The sequence below is a fragment of the Cynara cardunculus genome, assembly GCF_001531365.2.
Source record: "Cynara cardunculus var. scolymus isolate 2C chromosome LG 11, CcrdV1, whole genome shotgun sequence".
Taxonomy (NCBI): Eukaryota; Viridiplantae; Streptophyta; class Magnoliopsida; order Asterales; family Asteraceae; genus Cynara; species Cynara cardunculus.
In genome coordinates, this window is record NC_037538.1 from 4,227,924 (window position 1) to 4,254,150 (window position 26,227).

The 26,227-nt window shown below is 33.4% G+C and overlaps 3 protein-coding genes across 5 annotated transcripts; all 3 read left to right on the forward strand.

The window, feature by feature from the left end:
* Window positions 1-467: 467 nt before the first annotated feature.
* On the forward strand, window positions 468-2,717 carry LOC112521392 (NAC domain-containing protein 87-like). Its single transcript, XM_025130223.1, has 3 exons — window positions 468-666; window positions 1,239-1,528; window positions 1,750-2,717. Exons 1-3 carry the CDS (start codon window positions 474-476, stop codon window positions 2,488-2,490), a joined length of 1,224 nt encoding a protein of 407 aa, XP_024985991.1. The 5' UTR covers window positions 468-473; the 3' UTR covers window positions 2,491-2,717.
* A 4,307-nt stretch (window positions 2,718-7,024) lies between these two features.
* On the forward strand, window positions 7,025-14,253 carry LOC112520656 (U11/U12 small nuclear ribonucleoprotein 65 kDa protein). 3 transcript variants are annotated; one of them, XM_025129087.1, is made up of 13 exons: window positions 7,025-7,113; window positions 8,528-8,798; window positions 9,102-9,173; window positions 9,327-9,554; window positions 10,171-10,252; window positions 10,339-10,515; window positions 11,282-11,455; window positions 11,550-11,720; window positions 11,814-11,901; window positions 11,975-12,051; window positions 12,854-12,919; window positions 13,088-13,211; window positions 13,991-14,253. In XM_025129087.1, the coding sequence occupies exons 2-12, from the start codon at window positions 8,584-8,586 to the stop codon at window positions 13,175-13,177; spliced, it is 1,440 nt and encodes a 479-aa protein (XP_024984855.1). In that variant the 5' UTR covers window positions 7,025-7,113; window positions 8,528-8,583; the 3' UTR covers window positions 13,178-13,211; window positions 13,991-14,253. The 3 variants fall into 3 exon arrangements, with proteins under 3 accessions (XP_024984855.1, XP_024984857.1, XP_024984856.1); XM_025129089.1 differs by having other exon boundaries at window positions 11,993-12,051; XM_025129088.1 differs by having other exon boundaries at window positions 7,060-7,113; window positions 8,533-8,798.
* Window positions 14,254-15,383: 1,130 nt separating this feature from the next.
* Window positions 15,384-18,024, forward strand: LOC112521176 (thioredoxin-like 1-1, chloroplastic). The gene is made up of 4 exons (XM_025129885.1): window positions 15,384-16,123; window positions 16,822-16,998; window positions 17,126-17,290; window positions 17,380-18,024. The coding sequence occupies exons 1-4, from the start codon at window positions 15,890-15,892 to the stop codon at window positions 17,692-17,694; spliced, it is 891 nt and encodes a 296-aa protein (XP_024985653.1). The 5' UTR covers window positions 15,384-15,889; the 3' UTR covers window positions 17,695-18,024.
* Window positions 18,025-26,227: the final 8,203 nt, after the last annotated feature.

Sequence of the window (26,227 nt, forward strand, 5' to 3'; positions counted from 1 at the left end):
AAATATTAAAATCATGATGTATCTCGCTGCATTGCGCGAGTACGCTTCTAGTTATATTTTAAGACATGTATTTATATTTTAATTTCGAAGTATAAAAATAAATACGTAAAGGAATATACTCTGAAATCGCACTTTCAGAAAAAAGTCGAAAAGTTTGACAAAAAGAGCCCGAAGAAGTTGCTTGCTGCCTACGCATCTGGTCTATTTAAATCCCATTACTTGCCTTCATTTTTCTCTTTCTAAACTACTGTATGCTGTTTCCCTTTCTTCTCTACATCAACCTCCATTTCCAAGGGAGCAAACGGTATTTAAGCTTTAATTAATTCATCTTCTTCATCGATCTGTACCTGTTCTGATTTGGAAGTTAGGATCACTTAGGTTTAAGATTCAGCTGGTTGATCATCGTGTGAAACGTCAGTATTTTCGTTGATCTGATTGTAGCTAGCTAGCTATATATATATATATATATATATATGGAAGGAGGAACGATGGTGGTGAACGAAGGAGACGATGCGTTGATCGGTTTGCCTCCGGGATTTAGATTTCATCCTACGGATGAGGAGATTATAACTCATTATCTTACTCCTAAAGTTGTTAATAGAAGCTTCACCGCCAGCGCCATCGGAGAAGTTGACCTCAACAAGTGTGAACCATGGGATTTACCTAGTAAGTTATTATAATCGCTCGATTTTTCGCCATGTTCTAGTTGAATTTCTCTAGCTATTGACGACAAAATAATTTTCTTATTCTAGACAAATTATTTCATGAAATTGCACCATCTGATCTCAAAGTTTTATCTAGATTTTGAAAATAGTAGTTACATAATCATCGGTTAATAGATTTGAAAATAGTAGTCAGAGAGAAACAGACATGGTTTAGTCAATTTTGATTTGTTTTCATTATAGAAGAGGAATATATGAAATTGTGCCATCGTTTCTAAAAAAGTCCACCATAATTGTATATGAAAGTGTATCATTATTAGCTGTAGATGAACATAGATTAGTATTCAAATTAGGAAACCGTGCACCGTATATAGATGAGTTTAGTAATAGCTAGATCAGTTTAGCTACCTGGATCAGTTCTCCGATTATCCTCACAAGGTCTAGCCAGCTAGATCAGTTTTTGGTATGATTTTTTTATTATGGATTTAAGATCTATTCTGTAATAAATTTTTGGTTTTATGTATGCATATGTTGAAGTTATTACTAAATTATGAATAATTGTAAAATATGTTGCAGGGAAAGCAAAGATGGGGGAGAAAGAATGGTTCTTCTTTTGTCAAAGAGACAGGAAGTATCCGACAGGGATGAGAACCAACCGAGCCACAGATTCCGGCTACTGGAAGGCCACCGGAAAAGATAAGGAGATACTGAAAAAAGGAAAATCCGGCGGAAGATTGGTGGGGATGAAGAAGACACTTGTTTTTTACAAAGGAAGAGCACCCAAGGGAGAGAAAACCAACTGGGTCATGCATGAATTTAGGCTTGAAGGCGATTTCTCATATTACAACATGTCTAGAGCCTCCAAGGTACAACTCTCTTATGCACCCATCAACTTTTAGGTTTCTTTAAAGATGAAATGAGTTCATTTCACATTACTTTGGCTTGAAAAGATGCATTAGTTCATTCATATATCTATTTATAGTAAAATATTCTTAGCTTATTTTGAGCTGTAACTATAACTATAGCCTATAACTGATTGATGATCATGACTTTAAAGGCTCAGCATTTGTCGATTTTTCAATTTCAGGATGAATGGGTAGTATGTCGAGTCGTGCAAAAGAACACTGAAATGAAAAGAAACCCAATTTCGGATTCTGGGATGACAAGAATGAACTCTTTTGTGGATGAGTTATTGGATAGTCCGCCATGGTTGCCACCGTTGATGGATCCTCCGGCTCCTCATTTCGACCCAGATAGGGCCGGGTCAAGTTTTACTTCATCGGATAAAATCATCACCAACAACCACACTGAAAATTCAAGTGTTCAAAAATTCAAGGGTTTGGTCGATCATGAAAACTGCCCATCCTATTTCTCACATGACCAATCTCAAATGCTTCAACGAGACCAAGATTACAAAAACTTCCTTGTTTCTCCTTATAATTACAACTTTGACACCAACTCCTACCAAATGAGCCCATTCATTAGTGACCACCAACTCTCAACACACCCTAACTTTGCATCAACCCTTGCTAACAATTTCCCATATTTATCATCACCCGGGTCGACCCGTTACATGGACCAGGCTAGTGGGCTAGAGGGGGAGGCGGAGAAAGTTGGCGGGCAATGCAAAGTGGAGCCGTATGTTACGAGTACCAACCAATCTAGCAAGATTAGTGTGACATCACAGGATACTGGTGTTAGCAATGACATAACAACAGAGATATCATCTTCGTCCAAACATGATATGAGTATGAGGCCGTATGATCATCCAGATGATCAAACGACCCCATCTGTGCTTTCAGAGTTGGATTCTTTGCTGGAATATTAATCAACAAAGATGTTAGCTCGATTTAATTGCTAATTAACCTTCATAATTGTCCTTGATCCAAATTAAACACTTGCATTCTTAGGATTAGTTTCTCTCTTAGGATAGATAGTGAGTGACTTTGTGTTTATCATCTTTAGGATTAGGACATTAGTTATTGGATGTAAATTAATTCATTTGAAATTGTGTACATAACTTATTAAAATTCCTATTTAAGATTGGTTCTTCAATGTCAAACTCAAAAAACCGAATTGAATGATCTGTTCAATCACGTCTCAAATTTCCTTACGATATATGTTTAAATGCGCTTTCCGTTTAGAAAACGCTAACACTGTTGACACGATGAAAAACCAATAAATTCCATATAGAATCAACCGAGATAACATAAAATTATCCAAAAGAATATGCTAAATACAACCTTGTATATTATTAAATATATTTAATTTTTAAATTTTAAATGTATAATTTGATCCGATTCACACCTTTATACTACAAAATCCATATTTAAAAAATCATTTAATTTTATTGAAAAAATGCAATGTTACTTGTACGGAATGTTGAAGTGCTTGTACAATGGTGACGTGATGGCAAGTATGAATAAGACAAGGAAGGTATATATTTTCCAGTTGGTTTGAATTGTGGAGTAAGGTTTTGAAAGAGCGTCGTCACAAGCCTTAAACGCAGCATGTGGCGAAATTCCAGGGGCATCCATCTGTAAAAATATACGAATATAATTTTCACTATCAACCCCCCCCCCCCCCCTACTTTCACGGGTTTGCATTTTTAACGGACACGTTTCCGGCGGCATAAATTCAGGCGGTATTTATATCATATGACGACGATTCTTTCATCATCATCGTCGGAAGTCTTTTTACGTTATTCTACTCTTCCGCCGGCATATACTTATACTAAACTACTACTGTTTCCCTCTTCCTTAAGTATCTCCAACCAATTATTCCATCTACGCAATTATTTTATACAATAACAAACAAATTACATGAAAAAATAACGTATTTTAACTTGATTTCTATTTTGGGTAACGTACTTTTAAAACTTCTATTTTCGTATCTAAGATGTAAAGTTTTTAAACATTTAAGTACCTGGGTAAACGGTTGAAACATTAACCGGTTAGATTAAGATATTCATGTCAAGGATATAATATTGAGTTGGATACCACATCACATGGACGGACACAACTATGTGGCGTATTATTTCTTCTGCCGAAGGGTAAAAAAATTAGGTTTCGGGAACGGTGCAACCGTATTAATTTGTTGTGTGTCCCGTATGTATTTTGAAACTACAATGAGAACAAGTTTTTTTTAGTAAAGTTGGTTTGCAAGACTTTTATTCCACTCCAGACCCAAGTTCGAATCATGTTAATGTCATTTTTTTAGTCAAATGGTGTCATCGTTTGAAAAAAATTACGTATATTTGTTTTTTATAATTAAACGGTGGCAGCGTTTGAATTTTTTTTCCCTATATCTTTTTTATGGTCAAATGGTGCTACCGTTTAAAAAAAATTCTGGATCCGTCCCTGCCACATCAGCATGGTAACCGGTTAATGCTTCATCCGGTTACCCGGGTACTTAAATGTTTAAAACTTTACATCTTATATACCAAAATAAAAGTGATGTAAAGTTTTGAAAATACATTATCTAAAATAAAAATCAAATTAAAGTATGTTACTTTTTCATGCAATTTACCTTTTACATGATACTTTCAACATTTCGAAATTCAAAGAGTTTATCACATATAATGTTTTTCCTTTATACATATTTTATAAATCTTTTACATTCAATCATGAGTTGTCTTATAACTTAAATTTGAAAAAAAAAATTGATCAGTGGCAACCTAACTGGCCCCACATGGTTATATAGAACTCGTCTCCAAGTACATAAAAGGTGGACCTAATTTTTTTTTTAAGTGGTGACACCATTTAATTATAAGATATAAATATGTGGAAATAAAATTTATTATTGATCTGTTGGTTAATTTATTATTTTTCATGTGTGAGACTTTATGTTCAAGTCTTTTCCTACAAATTTTTTTTCAAAAAACATAATAAATCTGAAAATAAAAAGCTAAAAACTAATAAAATCATACTAATGGGATTCAAACATGGATCTGGGGTGAAAGAAAAACCATGCAAACCAACTCTACCAAAAAAAACTTATGTCATTATTGTAGTTTCAAAATAGATATGGTGGCACATAATAAATTGACACGGTGCTACCATTCACGACCTTATATTTTTTTTAAACTATAACGGAAGAACGAAACGGTGGTACATGTCACGGTATCCATAGAGTGGGTTCCCCTGAAAAGACACCATTGTTATGTGACATTTTTGGCTAACTCAGCAACTCAACCATTCACGACCTTATATTTTTTTTACACCTAATGTTAACTTTATACATGCTCAAATCAAATCAATTCATCTAGAGAAAAAAATATATAAAATAATAGTATAATTTGCTATTTAGTTAACTGATATGGTAAAAGAATAATCGAAATCAAAACTTATATCATTTGGTTAACCAAACCATTTACCCACAAATAGAATAACTGGAAACCATTTTGATTAGGATGAGTTATTCAGTTTCTAATTCTTTTATATCCCTAGGACCCTCAACCATCTAAGTTCATGGATCTACCACTATGTATATTACTTATTACATATATGCGTGTGCGTAGACGAAAGATCGTATAATAATAAAAGTTAAGATGAAGGTGTAAGGAGGCATCTGGACTACTGATCAGTTTTAATCTCAAACCAGCTCATAAATTACGTTTTATAAGAGAATTGATCTAGTGAAACTCTCAATTATGATTGATCCAAATGTGGAGATCACTTCTTATCTTTCTTGTCAGAACTTTTATTCTCAACAGAAGCAAACATTATATGTACTATCGTTTTTTCATGTATAAATAGCTGTGATAATTACAGTGTATATTTATTAAAAAAAATATTATATAAAGAAAATCATTTTAAATGTTTTATATACACAAATACATGTATATAGAATTGTTCATGGAAAATAGTGTTGCACTTTGTAATGTAGTAGTAATCAATGAAGAGTGATGTATGGTTACCCTTATCCATGAAATTTGGCAATTGTGCTTCACAAGTGTCCAATTATTGTTGCTTTTGGTACAAGTTATACCCAAACTAGATGTCCTTCCAAACTACATCTTCTTCATGCAATTACACCCCTCCCACAATATTCTTTCTTCAATTTCAACCCTCCAACTTTCATCTCAACCCAGTATCACAGTGACAGACCCATAAAGAATTGGTGATATGGGAGCAGAAACTGGGAGAATTTTATCAGTGAAAGGAACAATAGATCTTGGTTACGTTTTTAGAGTTAAATTTGACTGGGGGCGGCTTGGATTAACCCCAACCACGTCAAATCCAATTTTTTGTATTGTCTTCTACACAACAAACAACCTTATCAATTGACTGGGGGCAGCTTGTAAGTAACATTAACTCAAATAACAGATAACACATACGAAATTTCAATTGCGACAAACTTCATCTTTGCATGGTGTATGATCTTCGTCTAATTTATCGAGCATTCGACGTGATTGTGCAACATGGGTATCAACGAAAAGGGTTGATTTTGTAAATGGGAGAAAATAGAGGGGGTAGTAGTGGAAATGATAGAGAAATCGCTTGTGGAAACAGCTTTGCTTTCAATTGAAATCAAAGATTCCGTGTGGTTTGATGCTTCCAGGGAGAGCATCTCACGCCGATTACTTCTTTTTTATTTTTATTTTTATATTTTTAAATTAAAAATTAAGAAAATTTTCAATCATAATTTTTATTCTTTTCTTCAAATGTATTCAACACTCCTGGATTAATGCATGGAAACATGGGACTTTGGAAAATGGAATTCTTTTTAAATATTTATTATTATTATCAATATATATATATATATATATATAATCTTTATTAAATTAAATCGTTGCAATATAATTTTTTTTAAGAAAAATTGTCATACCATAAGGAACTGTTTATTAAATGCTTATTCAGTAAGCTCTTATCAAGTTACTTATCTTACCAAATGCAGATGACAATGATCAAGAATTTACCCGGTAAGAGCAATGACAAAGATCCATAGTTTTAGCTAGTAATTGAGGCTGACTATGTGCTTACTAGGTAAATTGTTACATGTTTTTTGGTAAATCAAAAATTCAGAATTTTACTTAATAAGGTAATTAAGATTGTTGACTTACTTGTGTAAACGACCTCATAAATTGGTAAAAAAAGTTTAATAAAAATACAAACTAATTTTTATGATTATAACGTTTATTACCATGAATAATTTGACTTAATATATAATTTCGTTTATGAAAATGCGTTTTGGGCCTGAACTTTAAATAGGCCCACTCTAAAAGAGGCCAAGTGGGCTTGGGCTTAGGCTGACCTTCAAATTCAATTGCGAATTAGATGATTTTTGGGCCTGTAATTGTTGTCTTCGTCTTCATCCCCCTTTCTGGCAGTGTATTTTGATCAAAGAGACATTGAAGCTTACGTTATTTGGTCCGAATTTGTTTCATCAAGAGGGAAGTAAAGAGAATAAGTTGAAAGGCAACTGATCTTCTTCCTAGCTTGTTTTACAGGTACGGGTCAAATTGAATTCCAGTTTCTTGTCTTCTATAGAGATTGTAACTACTTTGGGTGGGTTGTGGTGGTTGGTACCTCGAATGGGGGATGTGTTATATATCTGATGTGTAATTCGCGTTTCAATTTAGGGATTTTTACCTTCTAATTCTTCTTCTTTATGGTATACTTTTGTGGGTTGATAGAATAGGGGCACCCCAAGTGTTTCACGTATTGTCGAGAAGAATATTGGTTAGTGTCTAAGAGAACGAATGAATTGGCAATTGAGTATGTTTTTGATCTTGGGGATGGGCTATGCTTGAGGCATTGGTTTTTTTTTTTTTTTTTTTTTTTTTGTTGAGATAGTCAGGTGCTTTTGGCGTCGTAGAGTGAGTTAATGACGAGTGGAGGTTCTCACTGGGTCCGCACCTCTTGTGTTAGGTTTGAGAAGCATGAACAACCATGAGCCTATCACGAACCAATTGGGACCCGGGCATACATGTCTAAAGGATGACTGTCATACCATCTTGAATGCTTTTCTTAACTAATTGTATCTGGATTGAGACTGCTTATGATATGTGTAGACAGTTTCAGATGCTTGATTAACTCATGTTTCGATGCTATTATTGGTAGAGTATAGGTTTTTGAGTGTGAAAGAAAACTTACTCCTAGAATATACATTTGCTTTAACTTGATTGTTTTATGCTATTCATGTTGATTACATCCTGCACCGATAAGCTAAGTATATGATAATCAATCGAAACAAATGGGAAAGATTTAGTGAAGTTGTACATTGGGTTGAGTTTGTAGCTTAATTTTCTGTAAAAGTACTTCGTATAGTTGATAATCCTTTGCTTTGTGTTTAATTGTAAGCTAAGGAGGTGAGATTGCTAGGCGTGGAGGTGTTTAGCTTGAACCATATTCAGCTCACCTATAGCCCAAGTCTAAAACCAATTGCGTTTATTTTTCCCCCATGTCCTCCCATTGAACATATCATAATGAAGCACGATTATATGTTCTTTTTCTTTTACGTTTACGTTTTCTGACCATGTAATGGATTCAGCATCTATATATTACTGTAAAGGATATTTCTTCCATTATAAGAGTTATATGGCCGATGGGTTTTTGTAATAGAAAACTAGAACGTCGAGCTTAACAATTTAATCTCTGCATGCCAATACCTTCATTGACTTTGGCTTTACTAAAGAAAAAATCTGCTTCATTTTGCTTATTCAAGATATAAAAAGAAAAAAAAAAACAGTGTGTCACCAGTAAAGAAAATGAATGAAAGATGCAAGTGTTTGTGCAGCTTTATTGAAGAAATGAACGCCGTACATTAGACATCCAAATTTCATTTTCTTCTCTTCCTCTATTTCTGAAATTCAGCCAAAGCTTTGAAAACAATGAGTAATGAACTGTCTCATCCTTGAACAGAATAGTCCTGCTACAGCCAATATTGCATCTGATAGGTAATTACTGCAGATGCTCTAATGGCCAATGTTCCACCTTTTCAACTGCCGGCTAATTCTCAAGGGATGTATGATTATGCATATCAAAATATGGGCGAAGTTTCATCAAGGCCACCAGAGAAAGAAGCAGTTACACTCTTGATACGTCATCTTCCTGAGGCTATTCCTCATGACACCCTCTCTCGTCTCTTTTCGCATTATGGTGCTTCTCGTGTCCATCCCTGCACTACTGGAAGGTACTGGGAAAGTATGATTCACATCAATACTGGTCTGCACTTTCTTTATACAACTTTTTTATGACTTAGTGCAATTCACATCTTTTCTATTGATTCATTGTGAACTGTTGCTGTTTTCTTGTTCTTATATTTTGGCATGATCTTTCTGTTCCTGTGTGTGTGTTTAAGTAAAACGTAGGTCAATTTTTCCCACAATAAATATTTTTCCTCGTCTCAAATTGGAATCAACTCATCTGAGATAAATTCGCTTTGACTCAATGTTTGTTTATTTTAATTACATTGGCGTAAGTTCTATTAATGCAGGATGAGGAACTGTGCATTTGTTGATTTTAGTAATGAAGGTTTGGCAACTCAAGCACAGCGCCAATTAAACGGGTAATTAATCATTGCAGAGTCAAGAACTTTATTGTATGATTGTTTAATATTCCTACGCAGCTTCGATTTTTGTTTGTCGTGATGTTTGAGTCTCTATGTTTATATCCTATGTATTATAATTTTAAGCTATAGCCTTTTTAATACTTTGATCAGGTTGCGGTTTCTTGGTAAAGTCTTGTCAGTTGAGAGATCTGTTACACCACCACATGATACTAGATCTCAGCAAAATAAATCTTTGTCGGGGAATGATGCCAAGCCATCAATAGATGATGCTACTTTAGCCAAAGATTCGGAACAGGAACCGGTGACGAAGTCCTTACCAGCACTTGAACCTATTGCTGCAAAACTTGGGGTGGAGTACCCGTTTCCTCCTCATCTTGTGTAAGCTATACTGCTACTTCCGCTTCTGTTTTCTTAATACCCCATCTGTTTCAGGAAAGGGGACGTCTTCTCCTTGTCTTAGTCCATACTTGAACAGAATTTATGTGTTTGTATTTCCAGTCCATCAAGTAACAAGGTGCCTTCCCTTTATCACTGCAATTTCATCATCACTAGCACTTCTGGCACACGTGATTGGTTTAGGATCCATGCTTCCAAAGCTGATGAAAATTTGTCTGTCTTTTTCTGTCCAAGATCCCTTGCCCCAAAAAGCAGAGACCAAACTTCTCTTCTACTTCTTCCAAATCAAATGACGTAGAGCTGTTTGCTTAAATTATATAGATTTCAGAGGTCATTGCTTTTGGACGTGTTTCTCTTTCTTCATGTATTCTACCTTTTTTTGCCTACTTGGATTTCCTATTTCTCCCTCGTCCTTCCCTGTCAATTGCTCCTTGCTTTATGCAAAAAAAGAAATGAAAATAAGTATTAGACATTCTAAAATGATTGTACGATTCTTACTATGACTTGCTGCTTATTTTCATGGTTTTAAGCTTTAGATAGTGACGTTTATATGGTTGTTCTTTTTCCCCTGCTAATAAACTAACTTACTCAACTGTAGGTATGCATACCCCCCACCAGACGGAAATATCCTAACCAACATTCTAAATGCTCTTATTGCTGTTCCTCGCTTCTATACACAGGTAATTTTATATTTCAGTGGATACAGCTATATGTATCTCTTCCAAGTAGTATCTTAATCGTCTATGTGTTACCCGTTTCATGGTAGGTGTTGCACTTGATGAACAAAATGAATATTCCAGCTCCATTTCGTGCAGCACTGCCTACTCCACCTCTACCTCCTTCAGCACCTGCACCACATCCACCACCACCCCCTCCTGTAGATACAAATTCTACTTTGGCACATCTCTCGAGTGGTGAATCAGAGTTGGAATCTTCAGATGAGGTAATTTCCTGTTATTGTTTCAGAAATTCTCCATCCTTAGCTATTGTATGTAAGACGATGTGTAACTTTAACATACATGTATACATGTATTTATATATGTGTGTCTGTATCTATATATGCATATGTGTCTATAAAGATAGTAGTATTTGAGGTACCCAAATGACGGATAGTGATACTTGCCGTGAGCCCCTCGATAGGTATATCCCTTTGCCTATCGCTAATCTTGGACTGTTCATTTCTATTTGACGGCTCATAGGAAGATGTATGCAAATGCGAGCTTCGCCTTGTTCAAAAAACCTCTAGTTAATTAAAATATGGATTTGATTTTTCTTATACTGATTATCTATGCCTGCATAGAAGACACTATGAATTGTTACTTGTTATATGGCTTTATGTCTGGCTTAGCAAATAAAACTGTAAGCAGTTCTTTTCTATGCAGGATTATTGTTCCTGCATGTTCCCGTATGAGCAGGTCTTTCCTCAGTTTTTAGCAATCACACAAGCAAGAATATTCATTTGTTTTGTTACTTTTTCTATGTGTTCTAATTTGAACCTTCAAACCAATTTTTCTAGTTGATTCCTTTTAGAACTTATCCACATCTTAAGAAAAGGAGAAATGTTTTTCCATAGCCATGATTCTCTTCTTTTTTAGATATTTTATCTATCTACATCTGCTTTTAGGCATACTATTTCTTATTTTTTTTTCACTACTCCAACTTAGCAGTTGTCAGATTCTAAGCTTCCCTAACCCTTGATACCTTTTTAGGAAGACGTTGGAGCTCGGCGACCAGCTGGACCAAGGCGTAAGCGAATCAAGCGAGAAGCTATTGTGGGCCCTGCTATTGACAAGGATGTAGCTCATGAGGCCGTTGGATTGAAACCCGCTACCTTAGTTCCTAAGGAGATCCCGATGATAAAAAAGAAGAACCCTGTCTTGCAGGTTGTAATTTTTTCCGTCCCAATTAGTATGTAGTGAAGAGACCAACTGTTTCTTGCATAACTTTTTGAGTTGTTGCATATCTTCTTGGTTGCAGATTAAAATTACTCCTAAACGACCTCAAACTGAACCAGTAGATGATGGCACAGCAGAAGACGTAGAGGAGATGGAGAATGAGAATTTAAGTACTAAACCCTTTGCTACTGTCGAAGAGTTGGAGCACGGAAAATTGCCTCCAGAAGAAATTTTATCCCTTCCAATGTTTAAGGTACCACCATCTAACTTTCATGGTGTAAACAACATTCATACCTAGTTCATGGTGAAGCTAGAGCTTATTGTAAGTTGCCGTTGCTTGTTGCAGAATTATAATGCTGGAAATCCTGCTCCTGTGTTGTACATAAAGAACTTGGCAAAAGATGTGGTTCCAGATGACTTCTACTTCGTGTTTGGTAAAACATACGTCCTGATACATAATATACAGTGTTTGGTTTGCATGTTTGAATAAATAAATAATCAATTTAGGTTTATCTTGTGTTGCAGGCACATTCTTTGAAAGCATTGAAACAGCTAAAACGAATCTTTCTGTGAAGTTAATGCAGGTAAGATGTCCTGATTTCACTTAAACTACCTCCAGCTTCTTGTACTTCTAGTGTTATCTATTAAGTAGTACGACAAAGGTTAAAACCCCAGATGGGCAATCATCGATATGAGACATTCTAATTATAGCCATGATCCTAGATGTTTTCTTGATCCAGGCTCTTGGCTTTTCAAAATAGAGGGAGGGGGGTCTTATACACAGCCTTTCTGTGCATTTTGCAAATAGGCTGTTTTCATGATTGAAACCTCAGATGTTCGGGTTATACTGGAGCAACCATTCTAGAAAAGATTTTGTTTGTATCGATAAATGGTATGCTAGGGACATCAGTACTTGTGTCCTTTGGGAGTTTATTGAGAGAAGAAACAAGACACTGATTGAAGCTTCCTGAACAATGTTGAATGCATCTGGTCTTCCCATTTGCTTCTGGGCTGAAATTGTTAACACTGCATGTTTCACTCAGAACATGTCTATTATAGTGAAGGAACATGGGAAGACAGCTTATGATATGTTCTACAGATGGCCAAAAATAGGTCTCGGTCCTTGACTTCCTTTTCATAACTGGTCCACATCCCAACCAAAAACCCATGGCCCAGTGTCCATTTCTTGTAACCAGTCCTGGGCCTGGCCCAAACCGGTCCCAATTTTTTTTCTTTCAAAAATCAATTTTGAACGTAAAAAAAATCTTGTTTGTGGACTTCCTTTTTCTTGGACAATATCTCATTGAAATACACTTTGAAACTCTAACTGGGCCATTCAAATACACTTTAATAATAGGCAGATGACAACTTGTTTTCTGGTTTCAGGAGGGAAGAATGAGGGGTCAAGCATTTGTAACATTTCCATCGATTGACATTGCTCATCGTGCTCTGGTATGGCTCTTAATATTTGGCAATTTGCAGTCAACATGCTTGTACCATTTTCTCTTTTTCTTTCTTGTGGCTTCTATTAGTGATCACCATGATAAAAATGCCATTTTCGGCTACAATAAAGATTTCTTTTAGGTGGTTGTGTTGAGCAAATATAAATCTTGGTTGCAGAATCTGGTGAATGGTTTTGTATTTAAAGGCAAGCCCATGATCATCCAGTTCGGCCGGAATACTTCTGCTGGCAAAACAAACGAAAAATAGCATCTCGAGGAAGATCTTGTGCGGCAAAACCATGGTAAGTCTGCTACTATCTCTTTTTTAAGAGCATCTCCAACAGATTTTTTTTAATTTTCTCTAGATCAGATAATCAAAGTTAAAATCTCTAAAGAAATCATAACGCTCCAACAGATTCTCTATTTTTGGATATTTCAACATTAATTATATTATTAATTAATATGCAAAAACCCAAACTTAGACGATGGAACCTCTGGATTAACAATCATTTGGGTTGCGCCATATTGGTTACGGCTCATGGGGATTGTAGTGAACATCTCATCTTCCCTGGTTCGTATCCAGGCACTTTTGGCCATGGAAGTTCACCTGCGATGACTCTAGGCAATTGTGGTAGACCTGGAGATTAATCAGTGCGTGTGAACTGATATGAATACCCAAATGTACCCGAAAAAACCTTTGGATACCAAAAATAAGCTCCAACTACGTGACCAAGCCGAACGGGTGAGTTTTGCCACTCAAATACACATGAAATAATAACTGTATTCTATATTTTTGGGTCAAGCCAATACTCTTTCCCGTATTTTTTGGGCATCTCCGGTATAAAACACCATATTTTACGCGATTTTAATACAAACAGTAAATCAATTCCAATGCGTTACACCAAGTTTTGCACCACTCAAAATGAGTTTGGTTTGGTTGTTTCCAAAACACTCCATTTTCAACTTCATTTATTAAAAGTGATACTGAGGTGGGAAATGTAGGTTGCAAAAGGTTGCAGTGGTTCTCCTTTTTTTTATGTTCATACGTGTTTTATCCAAATAGTATCCACTTGTTTTCCAGGGGCAGCAGGCAGGGGTAAAATTGTGAATTCACATTCTCCAGCTTTTTAACATCTGTGGAACCACGTGGGTGACAAAGGGCACGATCACGTGCTTCTCCATCTACCATTATCTATTTATCGTGGTTCTCAATTTCATCTCTCCCTTTGCATATTTTGCCCCCTCAACTTTTGTGGGCTGTTCAACTTGGTTTTATATTTATGCCTTTTTTGCAACTTCCCCTTATTTAACTCTTAAGTAATATATTTAATTCACATGTTATTCACTTATTAACTTCAAAATAAAACCTAATATATATATATATACACACACACATATTAATCAAAAAATATATATATATATATATATATTGATTAGTGGTTGAAGTGCTGGGAGATGTGGTGGAATATCTCATCTGTCCAGGGTTTGAATCCAAACGTACATAACAATTTTCGCTATTAAGTTTATTAGGGTTGATTTCTTGCCGTCACAATTTGTCAAAATTTGTCCAGATGTAGCCTGAGATATCCTTCGAAAAGTAATAGTAATAGTTAATAAGTCAAAATATTGGCTAATGTAATAGTTATAAACTTGTTATATATATATATATATATATATATATATATATATATATATAGGGGAGCGATTGATTAATCATTTTTATTGTGGAGGATGTTAATCATGGATATTATCATCTTCATTATTTTAATTTTAGAGAAATACATGAAACAGTTTCATTAAAATTTCATTAAGTAGTATATGAAACAATTTCATAACCATGAAACAACTTCATCAAAAAAAGTATTATATGAAACAATTTCACAGAATTAAACAATTTCATGAAAAAAAATTCATAAGATTACGGTGGATGAGAGTAGTTTTTACGGTTTTTACAAATTGGAATGATTTTCATTTGATCGCTCCTCTCTCTCTCTCTATATATATATATAGAGAGAGAGAGAGAGAGAGATGTGAGTTATTATATAATCTTTACATTTGTACAACCAATACAACTCAATCTCAATTGTCCATTTAATTTGATAAATATGTGATTTCATAAAAGTTTTAATTGTTTTCTAATATAAAATATTAATCATAATTAATAAACTCTAGTTATCATACATAAATATTCTAATCATAATAAATAAACTCTCATTATTTTCATAAATATCCCAATTGATTGGGTTGCATTAGTTGTACTAATGGACATGGTTGCATTTGAAATATACCATATATATATATATATATAAAGTTTATAACTATTACATTATATTGTCATCATTTATTGATTCTAATTGAAATACATATACGTACACTTGTTTTGGACAATTACTTAATGAATCAAGGTATAAAACACTTCAAATCAGGTTATCTACTATAAACTACATAATAATACACTAAAAAAGAAAGAAAAACCAATATCATGTTACAAAAACCAGACATTGGGCCATAGCATGCCACAATCCATCAGACTCGAGCTTTGAGCCATGACGTACTATAATGACCGTCTTGACAAGCCTTTTAGAACGCTATTCGTAGGATATAAAAAATTAAAACTTGAGGACTGAAATGGAATATGATGTAAATAGAAGGGGGTAAAATGCAATTACAAAAGACAGATCCTACTGTCATGAACTGGTATTCAAATTATCCGCCGTTGGATTAGGTTATCCGATACGAGTATGACTAGGAAAGCAGATTCTAGAAAAAGTGAAACTAATCCAATAAAGAAAATGAGGACCCCACAAATTTCATCGATCTCAATTTCCAACCCACTTTTTTCTCTTACACGTAATAAAGAAGGCGTATCCCCATTGCTCGCTTTTTAAAAATCAATCCAAAAACCCCTCTTCAATACTGCATCTCAAAAAACCCATTTTTCTACAATCAAATTGGATTCAAGAACTGCTGGAGATCAAGTATGGCCAAGATCATGAGTAATCATTATAAGTTTTCTGCCTGTAATCATGGTTTTGCTCGCAATAAATCGGATAACTTGTCCCCTGTTATGATAAAGATGCCGGCGGCTTCTTCAAATCTGAGAAAATCGTCGACTGTGTCATCCGCCGCTGGCGATTTCTTTGGCCGGCGGGTGGATTTAGGAGGTAAACGAAGAAGGGTTCGTACCCAAGTTGCTGCTGCTTCTAATGCTATGGTTCGTTTTCGATTTACTACCCTCTTTTTTCATCCGATTTCATCAGCAAGCAATTTGTTTTGAAATTTATGTGATTTAACGTAAAGGGGTTTTGTAATTAGCCATTACCTTGATGGGTTTTAGGTTTTAAGATTTGGGTTTGTTCTTCTAGCTTATAGAGTGATATTTGAATATTTGATGATTGTTTGGTTTTTCCGTACGAGTTAATCACATAAAGATCGTTTCTTTGCACCAAAGAAACAAGAAATTGAACTTTGATGTTATACCCAGATAGAAATTCTTACGAAAATGGGTAATTACTGTTTTACCATGTTGAGAAAATCCAGAAAAGAGAGAGATTTGATGCTGTTCTTTCTGCAGTTTGTTTTGTTTCTTGATGGTGAAGGGATATGGAGCTTGATTTGAAAAAATCTTGCAAGAAAAAGGGTTATCTTGATGGTTAAGAGGATGATCTATTTTGCTTTTTTTTATTTATAGTTTTTCGGTTCTGTTGTGAAAAACTAGACTGGTTTCCTTTGGTACGCTAATGGCATTCAGGAAACAAGATAAAGATAATCCTAGCAACAAACATTTGTAGGCAAAGTCGTCGAACCATTTGATTCATTTCTTGCAGTTATCAGTTTGTTTCTGTTGATATGATCATATGGTGGATTGGACCTAATTTAGGGGTTGTGGATTTTGAAACTGTGATGGAACAGATGAGTATTAGCATTGGGAAATCTTTAAAATGGTGGGAGAAAGGACTTCAACCAAACATGAAGGAGATAACTGGTGCAGAAGATCTTGTGGAATCCCTCTTGAGAGCTGGTGATAAACTGGTGGTTGTTGATTTCTTTTCACCTGGTTGTGGAGGCTGCAAGGCTCTTCACCCCAAGGTTTGTCTCAAAATCCAATTCTTGATCTTTTACACCCCATGTTCTTGATCTGTATCAAGTGGGATATACTGGGTTCGTTTGGTTTTTTCTTAAATCTTGATGGGATTTCAACTTTCTGGTACTACAGATATGTCAGTTAGCTGAGATGAATCCAGATGTCCAGTTTCTGCAAGTGAACTATGAAGATCACAAATCCATGTGTTATAGTCTCAACGTTCATGTTCTTCCGTTCTTTCGTTTCTATCGGGGGGCTGATGGTCGTGTTTGTAGCTTTAGCTGTACAAATGCTACGGTTTGTGATCCATATTCTTTCCTCTCTTTTTTCGTTTCTTTAACGTTAAAACGACATAGTCTGAAGGGCATTGACATACGATGATACAGATCAAGAAATTTAAAGATGCATTAGCGAAATACAAGCCTAGTGGATGCAGTTTAGGTCCTACAAAAGGGCTGGATGAGAAAGATCTCGTGGAGCTGGGGGCCAACCGGGACCTTTCTTTTACTTACACTCCAAAATCAGACCACCCACAAACGGAGATCGTACGGCCGCCATCTCCGCCAGCGCCATCGCCATTGCCATCGCCATCGCCAGTAGCTGGTGGTTTATCAGAACTCCCTCTCCCTCGTCCCCTAAAGTCCACATCAGAAACGAAAGAGGATAGTAAAGATAAAACCTTGGTATCTTCTGGGAGATGAGATGTGTTTCGAACATCCAGAACAGTCATGTTCACACTGTTTTTGTGTAAGTATACCACTCTGGAACCAACTCTACTGAGCCCTGTGGGGCCAAACGTTAGCGCCTGTACAGGGTACCTTTGTACTATGTTGTGTATGTTTTTGTTGTGTAAATAGTACAAAAGTTGAGCCCGAATCGAGTCTGCTAATCAGACGGACGAATGTGTGCCCGTTTTCTTGCATCTTAGAAGCCTTAATTTGTGTCTAAATGTGTATATGAAAGAAGGTGAGCTTGATTCACTTGTAAACAAGGTTTCAATGGAAGTTATGAGTTGAAATCTTTGGCATTTATGTGTATGTGTTCAAGTTTGAATCACAAAGAACTTCTTGATAGGATACGAAAACGGGTTCGTTCCAACCTTTTTGGAGGCCTCGTTATACACGAACTAAAACTACAGATACTCTGAAACGAGTAATAAACAAAATAAAATATAAAAATTCTATGTTATATTAAATAAAATTACAAATTAAATCATTAAAAAATATCGAAGAGTTATTTTTGTTTTTGATTAGCAAGTTCTGAGACAAAATATCTGTTTTTAATTTTGAAAGAAATTAGATAGGTTTTCGTTGAGGTGGGTTTATAGGTTGGGCCTTATAAATCGAGGCCCAACACAAGTAAAATTGGGCCCCAAAATTTTAGGGTTACGCTCAAAAACCCATATTCAACATGCTAATAGATGACTTTGATGAAAACCTTGAACAAAACCGAACTAAACGAACCTGATATATCTAACCTATTAACGTTGCCAACAACCAGTGTCAACAACACCGTCGAAAACTAAAATGATGAAAATTGAAGAGTAGAACAAAACTCGAGGACGATTGAAGAATGAAAACGAGACAAATCCACAACTAATCAAAACGAAGATTGAAAATGAAGATGAAAAGGATTGAAATGATTTTTTTATGATAAAATGGAATTGGTTAAAGATCGAGATTAGGGCTGGGGCTGGTTATACATTAGACCCGTATTGGTTATGCTTTTTGGGGAAGAACCGGGACCAACTACGCTTGAAAAATCATTAACCAACCCCGTTAAGGCCTGACCTAATACCAATTAAACCGGATTTTGATCATCTCCACCCACCAGATGGTAGGGTCTAGGTCTAGAGGTGATAAGATATCCTAAGGGTTGAGGTGTATACAGACCTTACCTAATACTCTAACCTTACCTAATACTCTAAAATGTAAAACAGTTGTTTTCGTAAAGGCCTTTTTGAAACTCTAAATTGGGAACAACCCAAGTTCCAAACACATCTTTAATTAAATAATAGAAAAGAAATGTATAAAAATCACCCAAAAATAGAATAAAAAGCCTAGCATGAGAAGCAGAAAGAAGAATGTAGCCAAGGACAACTTGCCGATTGATACATGCATGACGGATGCCTGTCGGCAAGTCATCCTTGGCTGCATCTCAACGTTTCTGCAGCCACCATGCTAGACCATGGGTGAGCCTGCAATTCATGTTCATATTCATAGAAGAAGAAGAAGAAAGAAAGAGTGGTGAGAGTAAATGGTGWTGAAAGAGAGGTCTCATAATGAGCATGAATGGGGCTACTTATACATCACACTTAATTTCTCCCACATTTAAGTAAGAGAAATTGGGCCTTTTTTTTGTTTTTATATACATTTTTATTACATATTCAAATAAAATTTCACATTATTTTATTGGATGAATATGGAAAAGACCAAAAATCTTTACCCGATAATAACAAAGTCTAGGTCCGAGGGTCTTACCTGGTAAGTGAAGAAAACGACTCTTACCACGGTTAACATTTATCATATAAATAGTTGCATATGGTACTATTTTAGTAGACTAAAATCTTATCGGTAAATAAGTGATGGTGTTGAATTTTACTGATAAACACTTACCCAGATACGTTTGGTAAACGACCCCTTAGTTTTTTTTTTTTTTTTTCATGATTACGATAAATGATTCTTGTTGTTCTCTACACCATTCCCGACAAGATCACATATTTTTCCCTATTAATTCATCGAAAACTTGAATCCAAATGCTTCTAGCACTCTTAAAATTATATTCGCAAACCAACTATTCATCATTTTGACAAATTATTGGTTGAAACCACAAATCGTACATTTTTTTTTGACATTAGACAAATTCATCTGTTTATTAAAAGCTAAACTGTTATATTTAGTAATTTGGGTAAAAAGTTGATTACTGATCATCCCAACCGATCTCATACAAAGCCCACCTCTAAGAATATCGATATAAGGGAGTATTTTTTTTTTTTAGCTTACTCAACAGTTGAGGTTAACGAGTGACTTGAGATTGGACCTGTCTTGGACAATATCAACTTACCATTTGTCAACTGAGCTACATGTCAGGTTGGTTATCAATCAACCACCGTACATAATCGACATTCAAAATTGTTCTTTGATCCAAAATAATATTAAATAAACGCATTTCAAATAATTATATTTTTTTGTCTTAATATATACGTTTTTATTTATTTATTATACAAATTTTACGACGGGAAATGTTAGTTTTTTCCGCATTAACCAAGACTTGCTAAATATATTTTAATTTTTTTTATAGTTGGTTACATGAATTAAAAGAATGAAGCTTTAGTAAGTTATACTTACACATAATTTACTTGTGGTCTTGAATTTTAAATAATATGTATCAATAAACAGTATTTTACACATAAAAATAATTTTTAAGAGTTTTTGTCAAATATTTTATAATATAATATATATTATATAAATTTTTAATACAATTAAAATAAGAGGCGAGAAAAGAGTGCAATATTATGTGGCGCTATCTGTTCACCACATCTATATACAATACAAACAAATAAATGTCTCCGTAAATATACAATTTTTTAAGTATATAATATTTATATACAGTAAATGCATTAAATAAATTCATACACTTTCTTCATCTTTGATGAAATTGGAACCCTTGATCTTCTAGAAAGCTAAAAATTACAATACTATTAGGACAAAAACCATTTGGTCAATCTAAATAGTTTTATTATATTATAATTTCTCAATAATTACGATACCATTAGGACAAGGGTGATGTCTGATTGGTTTGATCTTGGCTCCAAATGTCAAAAGTACCAGGAAGTCTCAGATTCAAATCCAAGGAGAAATAAAAATCCCTTTGTGGCCACGGAGGTTCAAATACGGTGACTCTGGGCTATCTGCAAAATAAGTGGTCGTCCTGGGATTAGTCGGCTCGCATAGCGAGTTGAATATCCATGTTAATAAAAAAATTAATATTTTAATTACCAAATAAGTTATTGTTTTTACCCTCACATAGTTTTTTTTTGGGGGGATTTATATTTAACACATTGTGTTATATGATGTTTGCTTAAATTCAATAATTTAAGCGTTTTGGGTTTGTTTGTTAACAATTTAATGATATAGAAAGTCGTTTATTCAGTAAGATTTTAGAGATTAACTTTATATAAAATCAAGTTCTTTTAAAACTACATCTACTAACGAAAAAAACATGCTCATTCCATCTATGAAAATATCATACCAAACAAAACTTTTCTTGATCTTAATCGATACAGACAAATTAATCCACACACACAATTTTATCTACACATGACTTAATTGAAATCAACTGAACGACCATTTGACCTCTTTTGAAAGTAACGATATTTCTAATATAAGTAATTCATACATTTAGATTGCTAATTCAGTTTGTTTCGGTAGTTTCCACTGTCTGTCCAGAGTTGAGCATTGGGATTTGACGGCGGACACAAGTTAGAGATAAGCGGACTCGAACCGCTGACACCCTATTTATCCGACTGTTGTTGAGCAGTTTTTGGATATCAAATTTGGAATTTTCATTGAACATATAAAACAAAAAAGCTTATATATTAATAAAAGGAAAGGAAAGATGGAAGTTTCCTAAAATGGAAAGAAATAGTGGTGGATTAATGACGTTAATTAAAATGGTAAAAAAAAGAAAAGGGAGGGTGGGAGTTGCAGAGGAATCCTTGGGAAGTGAGCCTCAACTCGTATCCCCATGCCATCAACCATCACTTTGCATGCTTTTTCTCATTAATTAATTAATTAAAATTATTATTTTTAGATTTTAATTTATTTTTTTTCTAAAATTACCAAAATGCCATTAAGTTCGCAAGTTCAAAAACGAGTCAAAGGATAAAAAAAGAAGTTTCTAAATCTGGTCCGTAAATATAAGGGACGAATCTGTAATTCTTTTTTTTTTATTAATTGGATTTCCAACCTTTTATGCGAGCCAACTAATCTCAGGACGACTACCTGTTTTGCAGATAGCCCGGAGTCACCGCATTTGAACCTTCATGGCCACAAGTTGATTTTTATTCCTCCTTGGATTTAACCCTGAGACCTCCAGGTACTTTTGATCTTTGAAAACAAGCTCAAACCAATCAGACATCACCCTTGTGATTGAATCTGTAAATTAATTTCAACACTTTTGCAAATTATGGACCTATAACTTGAGGATCTATATCTATTTTATACATTTGGTCTCTGTATTTATAGACCTATTTCAAGAACTTTAATTTTTTTTTACATTTTGATGCATCTGTAAATTGTGGACCTGTCACTTACTGATCTAGTAATGTTTTAATAACTTTAGAAGAAAAATGACTAAGAGATAGAACCACCAGCTAAATAATTGTTTTAATTTATTTTCTTTTTTTCTATTATTATAAAATAAATATTTTTGATATGTTATCTTTTAAAACATATTTCATATAAAATTAAGAGAAATTGACTTGAAATAATTAATCACTTCATGCCAAAGCTACATTTAAAGTTAATTCTTAAATTAGTCATTTTTTGACGTAAATGTGTAAATCTTCGTATAAATGTGTACGTTTTTACATAAATACTCTTTTTTTTTCTTTTAATCGAAAAAAAGGTTTACAGAAATACATGAAACATTTATGTTAAAAAGGGTTGATTTGGGAATTCGCTTAAAAATATGGTTAAAAAGTGAATTGGGATGGAAAGATTGCTTATTTAGTCACTGCTCTAAAAGGTTTTGTGGCAACAGCTGAAAAAACGCATCATGACTAAAGACTTGTGTCTCGCGTCGCATTAAGCAAGTGACGCGCCATGGCTTGATACGCGGTTTTTGTAACACGATATCTGACACAAACCGACTAACCTTAGAGCGATCAGCTGCTTCACAGGTAGCCCGAAGTCATCACATTTGAACTTTCGTGACCACAAGAAAATTTTTATTCCTACTTGAATTTGAACCGGGTATCTAAGACAACAAATGTTATAATATTGGAAAATTACCTATCAAGATGAATATTAAATTAAGAATTTTTAAAAATTTATTATATCAATTAAAAAAATATTCTCACATTTAAATATGATCTAAACCACTTTATTATATTTTGTTTGTGAATATTTATATATAAATCATGAATTTTTGAGATTTTTAAATATGCATTTTTAAAGTATATTTTAAAATAAAAAAAATGAAAATTAACTAAAATATTAAATCTTTTCAACTAAATTCAGTTTTATATAACTTCTAATTGAATTGTAAATTTAACTTTGTAACTGTCCTACTTTCCACATTTGCATATAAACATGTATTTTATATATTAAGAAATAAAATAACACAACTTCGGTCCCAACAGTACAATAAACTATATTACAGAACTTACAACTCAAAAATTCCAAAATAACATTCTTATACACCACTTATATAAATAACAAGTAATCAAAAAATCCATCAGATAACACGTTGATCATCATAAAGCAGTTAAGCACAATACTACAATAGGAACAATAATTCACATATACATGCACCTTAATTTAATATAAGTAATTAAACACATAATTATATAACCAAATAATTACTTCATATATATATATATATATATATATATATNATATATATATATATATATATATATATATATATCCAGAACCAAATTATCACATTATTTAATTAAAAAATGAATTTGATTAATAAAAAAAATAAAGAAATTGGATAAATTTCCCTCTAAAAAATAGAGTTGTTTAGGGTTTATTTGGGAATTAAAAAAATAAAATGAAAATAAAAATGGAGGAATCCTGTACTCTGTTTTTCCTTGATGTTATCAATCCCTGTCACTGTCTCTCCACCTCCGTGACTACCAGTATTACGTGTCAGATTTTACCACTTGCCTCTTCTTTTTTTAATTTTTTTTTTTACCAAATTTAAATTACATATAATTTATTAATTACCTACAATTTATTTAAAATATAAGAAAATTGATTTTTTTTTGTCTTTAAGCAGTTTGTTTTATCTTATTTTCTAAAATAAAAAATAATAAATAAAACTCTTAAGAGCATTTCCAACAGATTTTTCAAAATTTCTTCATAATTAAGAAATAAAGTTTGTCTTTTAATAGTTTCATTAAAAAGCAGTCTTTGAATTGTTAAGAGATGAATCTTGTTTGACAAAAAAAAAATTCTCTTAAAAGTTCTAAAACCATCTGAATGATTTTGTATCATGTGTCACCTTTAACCATTCAACGTCTTAATTTTATTATAAACAATTATCAAACAATTATATTTTGGCGTACTTTTAGGGAATCTGTTGGAACTCAATTTTAGTTCAAGATCTTCATTTTTCTCATTTTAAAATTTATTGGAGATGCTCGAATGTAGAGAATTCTCTGAAAGTCTAAAAAAGAAGAGAGAAGTGAGCTTTTTATTCATTCCACCAATGGGTTGAATTAATATCATTTTATATACAATTTTTTTTTAAATTGTATTAGGATAATAAAGTTATAAAATATTTAAATAATATAATTAATGATGAAATCTCTAAAATAAAGAAACTCTTGGAGTTAAATGTAATTTATTTTAGAGATTTTGATTTTTAATTTTTTATTTTAAAGAAATTATAGAGAATCTGTTAGAGATGTTCTAAGAGCATCTTCGACATTTATGATATATTTTCTTTTATTCTCTCAAATTTAGAGATTTCTCATTGCTTTCTCCTATTTTTTTATTCTAAAAACGAGTTTAATATATCTGTTGGATTAAAAAATTTATAGAATTTCTAAAATAATATAGCTATTGAAGATGCTATAAGGATCCAAAAAATAAGAATCGAAGATGAACTCAATCATCCGGTAAGATTTCAACAACATAAAAAACCATCCAAGATAATAAAAAAAACAAGAATTGTTTGACAGTTGCTGAATGATTTGGTGTAGAATGATTAAAAGGTTGTCATGATATAGTGTAAAATAAAATATAATTGTTTGGTAATTGTTTACAATAAAATTAGGACGTTGAATGGTCAAGGGAGACTCATGATATAAAATCATTCAGAAGGTTTTATAACTATTAAGAGACGGATTTTTTTGTCAAACAAGATTCACCTCTTAACGATTCACATACTGCATCTTAATAGAACCTCCGAGTTTGAACAATTAAGAGATATAAGTGTTAAAAGCTTGTTTATTGTGGTACCTCTTTATAAGTTTATTTAATATCATCTTTATATGATGTACATAAATTTTTATACTCAAAGGATGGACTAAATACACTCATACACATTGACAAATCATCTTTATCTATTAACTTTCTCTTCACATATATCAATATCAAGACTTATTTTTTATATTTTTTTAATACATGATTTAATCTGATTATGACATTCAAATATGTATATAGCATCACCCTGTTTAAAATTGAATCTTGATTTTGATCGACACTTTGTTAACATTGCCGATGGCATAACGTCATTAACATGTGCGATTTTATCTCCAAATATGAAACATCATGACAAGTTACAAGAACACCATCAACGATGAAACTTAATTAACTATTTAAACCTTGCGTATTTTCATTGTCGAACGAAGGATATGGGATTTAGACCCTTTGACGTTAAATCATAACAAAATAAAAGTTCATTGAATTTAGATTTGTACAGTAATAAATTCGAATTTGGTACATAGAACGTAGTTGAGAGAGAAACAGTTTGGATCATCGGTTAAGGTCCATAATTGACCCCTCAATGATAAAAAAGATAGAGATGTAAAGATAGTCAAGAAATTTGTTTGTTTGCTAAACATTTACCAGCAATAGAAATTACCTTCATTTATTTTATCATGTAACATTTTCGACTACTAAAATTGATAAACTGTTAAGTGGCTCTTGGTAACCCCATACCCTTTCAAAATTTCCGGTTGGTAAACGTCTTAAACCATGTACGCTTTACGTGTCTTATCAAATAAGATTCTTGATCTTTATCGTACTTAATAGATAAGATAAATATTATCGATAAGCGTTTATCTGATGATAATCGTTTAATAAAAAAACCTTTATAGTGGATAGAAAAGATTTAAAAAAAAAAGGCGGGTTGGGATAGGAGTGGTTGGGGGTGGGACAGACTGACTAGCAGTAGCTGCTGCAACATGAGCAGGCAGTGGGGGTGTCTGGAAAGCACAGATTGCCCCAAAACCTATCTATATCGGTAATACCCCACTCTTATATATATATATATATA

What these genes read in the sequence shown, in the direction of transcription:
- LOC112520656 (XM_025129087.1), top strand. Translation starts at nt 8,584, where the DNA reads ATGGCCAATGTTCCACCTTTTCAACTGCCGGCTAATTCTCAAGGGATG. An exon ending in AGTTGGAATCTTCAGATGAG is followed by an intron (nt 10,516 to 11,281) that starts GTAATTTCCTGT and finishes ATACCTTTTTAG; the next exon opens with GAAGACGTTGGAGCTCGGCG. An exon ending in ACATTGCTCATCGTGCTCTG is followed by an intron (nt 12,920 to 13,087) that starts GTATGGCTCTTA and finishes TCTTGGTTGCAG; the next exon opens with AATCTGGTGAATGGTTTTGT.
- LOC112521392 (XM_025130223.1), top strand. Translation starts at nt 474, where the DNA reads ATGGAAGGAGGAACGATGGTGGTGAACGAAGGAGACGATGCGTTGATC. An exon ending in TGAACCATGGGATTTACCTA is followed by an intron (nt 667 to 1,238) that starts GTAAGTTATTAT and finishes AATATGTTGCAG; the next exon opens with GGAAAGCAAAGATGGGGGAG. An exon ending in ACATGTCTAGAGCCTCCAAG is followed by an intron (nt 1,529 to 1,749) that starts GTACAACTCTCT and finishes TTTCAATTTCAG; the next exon opens with GATGAATGGGTAGTATGTCG.
- LOC112521176 (XM_025129885.1), top strand. Translation starts at nt 15,890, where the DNA reads ATGGCCAAGATCATGAGTAATCATTATAAGTTTTCTGCCTGTAATCAT. An exon ending in CTGCTGCTTCTAATGCTATG is followed by an intron (nt 16,124 to 16,821) that starts GTTCGTTTTCGA and finishes GTGATGGAACAG; the next exon opens with ATGAGTATTAGCATTGGGAA. An exon ending in TTAGCTGTACAAATGCTACG is followed by an intron (nt 17,291 to 17,379) that starts GTTTGTGATCCA and finishes ACGATGATACAG; the next exon opens with ATCAAGAAATTTAAAGATGC.